This window comes from Juglans regia, chromosome 3 (genome assembly GCF_001411555.2).
Source record: "Juglans regia cultivar Chandler chromosome 3, Walnut 2.0, whole genome shotgun sequence".
Taxonomy (NCBI): domain Eukaryota; kingdom Viridiplantae; phylum Streptophyta; class Magnoliopsida; order Fagales; family Juglandaceae; genus Juglans; species Juglans regia.
In genome coordinates this window covers 15,304,423-15,311,679 of record NC_049903.1, presented here as the reverse complement: position 1 = coordinate 15,311,679, position 7,257 = coordinate 15,304,423, and the positions used below count along the sequence as shown (strand labels likewise).

The 7,257-nt window shown below is 40.1% G+C and overlaps 1 protein-coding gene across 1 annotated transcript; it reads left to right on the top strand.

Annotated features, from left to right (window-relative positions):
• Positions 1-4,823: 4,823 nt before the first annotated feature.
• On the top strand, positions 4,824-6,758 carry LOC118347982. Its single transcript, XM_035688695.1, has 2 exons — positions 4,824-6,047; positions 6,207-6,758. Exons 1-2 carry the CDS (start codon positions 4,824-4,826, stop codon positions 6,756-6,758), a joined length of 1,776 nt encoding a protein of 591 aa, XP_035544588.1.
• The last annotated feature ends 499 nt before the right edge of the window (positions 6,759-7,257 follow it).

The following is a 7,257-nucleotide window of genomic DNA, read 5'->3' as shown; positions in this document are numbered from 1 at the left end:
TTTGGTGTGGGCATAGAATCGAGTTTAGGCTATTGAGAGAAGGGAAAGATAGTCTCATTAAAAATGACATCCTAGGAAATAAAAGTGCAGCCCGAATCTATGTGGAGACAGAGATAACCTTTGTGAGTTGGACCGTAACCCATGAACACACATTCTTTAGACCTGTAGTTCATTTTATGAGTGTTAAAAGGCCGTAAATTAGGTCAACAAGCACATCCAAAAAATTTTAAAAAGGAGTAACCTGGGACATGACCCATTAAAATTTGGATTGGAGATTGATTTTGAAGTAGTGGAGTGGGCATGCGGTTTATTAAGTAAGTGGCAGTGAGAAAAGCCTCAGCCCAATAAGTGTGAGGAACTGATGCATGAGAGAGTAAGGCAAGAACCATCTCCACAATGTGATAGTGACGACGTTCCACACTCCCATTTTGTTGATGAGAGTATGGACATGTAATGCGATGAGAAATTCCAAAATTACGAAAAATGGATCGAAGGGGGCGAAATTCACCCCCTCCATCTGTTTGGACCGAGACAATATTGTAGGGAAATTGATTTCGCACAAATTAAAAAAATGCAATAACAAGAGAGGAGACATTGGACTTTAATTGCATTGGAAAATACCAAATAAACTTTGAGTAATCATCTACAATAGAAAGAAAATAACGAGATCCTTTTGTGGACAAGGTAGACACAGGACCCCATACATAAAAAAACAATAACTAAAAAGGATAGTTGGATCGGCTTGGTGAGGAATGATGAGGTAGTGCGTGTGCTTTGGCCGAAGTGCATGCAGAACAATGTTGAAGAGAAGTTGACGTGCTGAGAGGTAGAGAATATTGATGTAGGATGAGAGATGTTGTGCAAGGATAGGGATGGCCCAATCTGGAGTGCCAGAGCTGAGCGGTTGTACGAAGACCAACTTATGCTTAAGGAGAAATGGAAGACTGAGGTGATGTAGGCTCTGCATCCGTCCGAAGCACATACAAACCGTTCTCAACATGGCCCTAAAGAAGCATTGTCTGGGTGCATGAATCCTACACATAGAAAAGAGAAGAGTGAAATGCAAAATAGACATTATTATCTTAATAGAATTGACAGACAGAAAGTAGATTACGAGAAATGGAAGGAACATGTAAAAGATTATGTAAGAGAAATTTGCCACTGTTTGAAGAAAATTGAGACGAGCCTGTGTTGTGAATAGGAAGACTGGAACCATCACGATGCTCACTGTTTCAGGGCCCTAATAAGTAGACGAGTCCAAATTAAGGTTCTATAATTCATTTGTAAAATGATGAGAAGCAGCCGAATCTGGAAACCAAGTATTCATGTGAGAGGGAGCTGGAGTAATGGCTGTATAATTAGCCGTGAGTTATTTAGGTGGAGGAGATTGGTAACATTGATCAAAACGATAGTAACAAGAAACCGCAATATCTTTTTGACACACTTGACAGACAGATCTGTTGTAAAAATGAGAGAAGGGAGGTTGGGGTCCAGGAATAATTCCACGACCATTATGACAGTCACGGCCACGACCGTGAGAAAAGTTGTTACGACCACAAGAGAAAATGAAGTGACCCGATGGTGGTGTTTTGATAGTGGTATTGGCTGTGATGGAGGTGCCAAATAAGAGAGTGTTGGTTTGATGAGAAAGGTGAAACTCATAGTTTAAGAGATAGCTGTGATCTGATTTGAAGAGAGTGAGTCAGGTCGTGTTGTGAGAGAGGTGAGCAAAGACTCATAATCTGTGCCTAGACCAGCTAAAATAACGATGGAGATTTCACAATCGAATAAGGGATGGCGCGTAGCATTCAGAGTAGCCGCAAGAGCTTTTACTTTGTTGTAATACTCAGTGATTGAGTCAGATCCCTTTTTTATAGTAGAGAGTTGAAATTTTGTTTGAGTAAGATGAGCGGACAATTTTGCTGCAAAAAGGTCGGTGAGTGTTTTCCATATCTCAGATGCAGTAGAACAATCTATAACTTGAGCTAAGACCGAATCAGATAAGGAAGAGTTAATGGCTGAAATGACCAACTAATCTTGATGAAGCCATTGAAGATGGGGAGGATTAGGAAGATCATCAATGGTAGCAGGCGGCATGAGAAGAGAACCATCAACATGTCTGAAGACTTGATGCCCCTTCAAATACAGCACTATTTGCGCCTTCCAAGGGAGAAACTTTTCAATGGTGAGTTGAATTTTTACAAAATGACTAGCAGAGTTAAAAAGGGAGGGAGAGTTAGAAGCATTGGTTGATTTTGATGGAGCTATGACTGTAAATCTGTATGACGAAGAGAAAAGAGAAAATAAACAAACAGAAATGTATGAAGGACGTGGGTCCGTTAAGCTCGTGATACCATGATAAAACAGAGAAGGAAATGCAAGCCAAGTGCTTCTGGAAAAGTTCCTTAGAACAACTTTTGTATTCCCAGATATTTTCACCACAATGCTTTGTACAGTAGTGACAATTTATAGAATATGTACATAACAGAATTGAATTGAATGACCACTAATATTGTGACACCTAGCAAGTTTATTTATTCTCTTTGTTACAATGTGATTTGGCTGAGCTATTCTCCAATGCTCTAGAATGTTCATGCTTTCTGAAGGTAATCCTGAGTCCGTATGGGGGAAGAATGAGTGAAATCTCGGAATCTGCAATTCTTTTCCCACATAGAGTTGGTAACATCTACAAAATCCAACGCTTGGTGTATTGGGCAGAAGAAGGCCAGAATTTCGGCATCCGAGAGGAATATAAGTTGGATCAGAACGCTTTACAGTTACATGGCTGCCAATGTTTCAAAATCTCCAAGACCTACATACATAAATTATAGGGACCTTGACATAGGAACAAATAGTAAGGAAGGCAACACAAGCTATAGACGGGCAAGCATATGGGGTACTAAATATCTCAAGAGCAACTTTAACAGGTTGGTTCACGTGAAGACCATTGTCGATCCCACTAATTTCTTTAGGAATGAACAAAGCATCCCGGCTCTTTCATCCTAGTGAGAGGTGATTTTAATCACAGAAGATATTGTACTCAACAATAAATCCTCTCTCTTTCTCGTTTTACCTATTATTCCATGTAATAAGCACATATCATAAAGGCCATATATATCGATATTTTATGTGCATTGAAAAATAAAATGGTTTCCACAAATTGAGGCATATATTCATGTCTATTGATGCATACATATATATATATATATTGTATTTTGTGACATGTTTATGTTCCATTAATAATTAATATAGTTTTCATTTACGTCAATTATATATTTTGTTCTGTTGGTTTGGTGGTTATGAATTAATGATACTCAATTACATCTCTTCAATGGCGTGTAAGCTCTTAGCCAATTGCCGGTCAATTAATGATTATATATAAAATTCAGAAAGAAAGTCTCAGACAATTGCCGGTCACAGGAAGCGCGTTGCTATTAAATGCTTTCCATTTCAACAAAAATTTGAGATATGGGCTGCAGAAGGTGGAAAAAGTCCACGATCATTGTCCAATATATTTCTATGGATAAATTAATTGCGATTAAAATAAATGATTAGGTGGCTTATTTGATATATACAAAAATAATTTTAGATAAAAATCCGAGCTCTATATATCTATACTTGAGGGTATTTTACCATCTAGAATTCTAAAAGCATTGTCAATTAAAATATATTAATTAAGCAGCTTCTGCTTCGGTTTTGTTCGTTTTCACAACTTCTATCAACTAATCTCATCTAATCATTATAATTTTCTCAAATTTCTACATAACAAAATATACAATTTAATTTTTACAAATCTAAAAAAAATAATAATATTAAAAAATATATTCTAACAATATTTTATTCAATTTTTAACTTTAATCTTAACACATCTCATCTGTGAAAACAAATGAGGTCTTAACGAAAAGGCAGTACAAGAACTACTTTAGAATTAATAAAGTCCTTAAGTAGAATCAAAACAAGTATTTGTAACAGATTATTTACAATGAAAATAACTATTTGCTATGAAAACAAACCCATTTTAGCAGAAAATAATTAATTTCATAGGAAATAGCTGACCATAAATAAACAATTTTCTTATAGTAAATATTATTGATATTATATCTACACGGATATATACGCGCGTTTGTGTGCCTATACATATTATGTATATATGTATGCATATATATCTCCTTATACTTAAAAGAATCTATCGCCTAATGAACAATATGAACAGTACTCTTATTTTATGTTTTTATTCTTTGTCCCTCTGATAGGCCACGTCGTTCCGCAAGACTTCGTAAACCAAATCCCAAATATTTGGGATAATCTGTTACGGAAGATAGCATGCGGCGTGACTGGGTCAATGGGCAAGACTGGGTCAATGGGCAAGACTGGGTCCGTGAGCATATACGCGTGAGGCGCGCATGCATAACTGATCAGCGAGTTTATACGCATGAAGCGCGCATGGCGTCCGCACAAACGCACGAAGCGGAGGGTTTCCGTTTAGTGTCACTCTATGCTTAAGCTTTCTATTTTTACGCTCTGTATTTATTCTGTTTTAGGCTCTGTTTTGTGAGCTGCAGTCTCGGTAATTAGTCCGCAAGTCAGTCCGCGTCTTTTCATTATTGTTCCGCAAGTCAGTCCGCAAGTCTGTTATTTGTTTCCTGTTATTTCGGTGCAATTCTGCTATTTAAGCAGAGGAGAATTATGAATAAAGCATCTAATCATTGTTGAGTCAAATTGTGGTACATTCTCACCCGAAGAGAATACGGCTTTCCTTTAATATTTTCTGTTCTATTCATTTGGGACCTATCAATTGGCCTCAGAGCCAGGTTCATTTTACTATGGGAACCAATAAAGAGAGAATTGAACATCTGGAGGCTGGACTTGGTGAAGTTCAAGAGGGGCTACACCGGATGGAGCTGGGCATGGCGGATCGATTGCGACACGTTGAAGAGACTCTTAACCGTCTCTCTGATGTGCTCCTTGCCAACCAAGAACCTCCAAACCAGGGTAATCCAAACCGTGAAGGTCACAATGGGGGACAACTTGTGGTATCCTCCAAAACGGCAAAATTAGAATTTCCTCGATTTTCAGGAGATGATCCAAAGGAGTGGGTCAACCGTGTGAACCAGTTCTTCGAGTTCCAAAACACTCCCGACAACCAAAAGGTTACATTAGCATCTTACCATTTGGAAGGAGAAGCCAACCAGTGGTGGCAATGGATTCGCAGGACGTTTCAAGAGGAAGGTCGAATTCTTTCATGGATTGATTTTGAAGAGGAACTATGGGCGCGCTTTGGGCCATCGGACTGCGAGGACTTTGACGAGGCTTTGTCCCGAATTCGGCAGACGGGTTCCCTGCGTGATTACCAACGGGAATTCGAGCAATTAGGCAACCGGGTCAAAGGTTGGACACAGAAGGCTCTGGTGGGCACCTTCATGGGTGGTTTGAAGACAGAAGTTTCAGATGGAATCCGTATGTTTAAACCACAGACTTTGAAAGATGCTATCCGTTTCGCAAGGATGAGAGATGATCAACTAATGAGACAAAGGAGGTTCTTACGACTTGCACCACCATTACGAGCTCCCCCAGCTCTTCCACCAGCGAATCAGGCAGCACCTATCGCTCCAGTGCGACGACTGAGTTGGGAGGAAATGCAGCGACGACGTCTCCAAGGTTTATGTTTCAATTGTAATGAACGTTTTACTACAGGTCATAAATGTCAAGGCCCACGGATACTCCTGCTGGAAAGTTGTGAGGATGACGACAACTTGGTGTGCGACGATGTCACCGACGAACAAACAATTAAAGAAAACCACAAAGGTGCGCCAGAACCAGAAATTACACTGCATGCATTAACGGGATGGACAGCTCCCAAAACCATGCGAATCGCTGCCAAAATTCGCAACCACGAGGTTATCGTATTAATCGATAGCGGATCAACTCACAACTTCATTAGTGAGCATATGGCCAATCTGCTGCGTCTTCCAGTGATACCTACGGAAAGCTTCACGGTCCGAGTCGCCAATGGAGAAAAGCTTAAATGCCAAGGGAGGTTTGAGGAGGTACCAATCAACTTACATGACACCAAATTTTCATTAACACTATATTCCTTACCACTCACAGGTTTAGACGTGGTCTTGGGTATTCAATGGCTTGAAACTCTTGGTTCTGTGGTGTGCGATTGGAGAAAATTAACTATGGAATTCACATGGAAGAACTAGACCAAGAAGTTGGTGGGCATCGACGGGCAAAATATTCAAGCAGCATCAATTGAAGAGCTAACCAAGGGAATTCGTCCTAGCCATGCTCTGTTCGCAGTGTGCCTCCACGTTGCCCATACAGAACTGCAACAGAACATTCATCCAAGCTTCCGTGAGTTATTGCAGGAGTTCTCAGACTTGTTCATTGAACCTTCGAGCTTACCACCCACAAGAGAGGTTGAGCACAGCATCACCCTCAAGGAAGGGATCGAACCAATTAATGTGCGGCCTTACAGATATGCACATTATCAAAAAAACGAGATTGAAAAACAAGTCCAAGACATGCTGCAAGTCGGGCTTGTGCGAACCAGCACTAGCCCCTTCTCCTCACCCGTATTACTGGTGAAGAAGAAAGACGGAAACTGGCGATTCTGCACTGATTATCGCGCGCTCAACACCGCAACCATTAAAGACCGATTTTCGATTCCAACAGTGGACGATATGTTGGATGAACTCTACGGGGCTTCTTATTTTACCAAGCTCGATCTGCGGGCAGGATACCATCAAGTCTGAGTTAAACCAGGTGATATCCATAAAACTGCTTTCCGAACGCATAATGGACATTACGAATACTTGGTTATGCCCTTTGGCTTATGTAATGCGCCTTCCACGTTTCAAGCTATCATGAATACCATCTTCCGAAAGCAACTCCGAAAATTCATATTAGTTTTTTTTTATGATATTCTGATATATAGTCCAGACTGGGATCAACATTTAGTGCATGTAAGACAAGCCTTCAAAATACTGAGGCAGCACAAATTTTTTGTCAAAAAAAGCAAGTGTGCATTCGGGCAGTAGGAGTTGGAGTACTTGGGTCATATCATCACTAACCAAGGAGTGAAAGTAGACAAACATAAAATTTCTGCTATGGTAGATTGGCCTCAACCTACTAACATTTCGGAATTACGTGGGTTTCTAGGCTTGACAGGTTATTACCAGAAGTTTGTCAAGGACTATGGCATAATAGCACGGCCTCTCACTAATCTTCTCAAAAAAGGCCAGTTCGGATGGC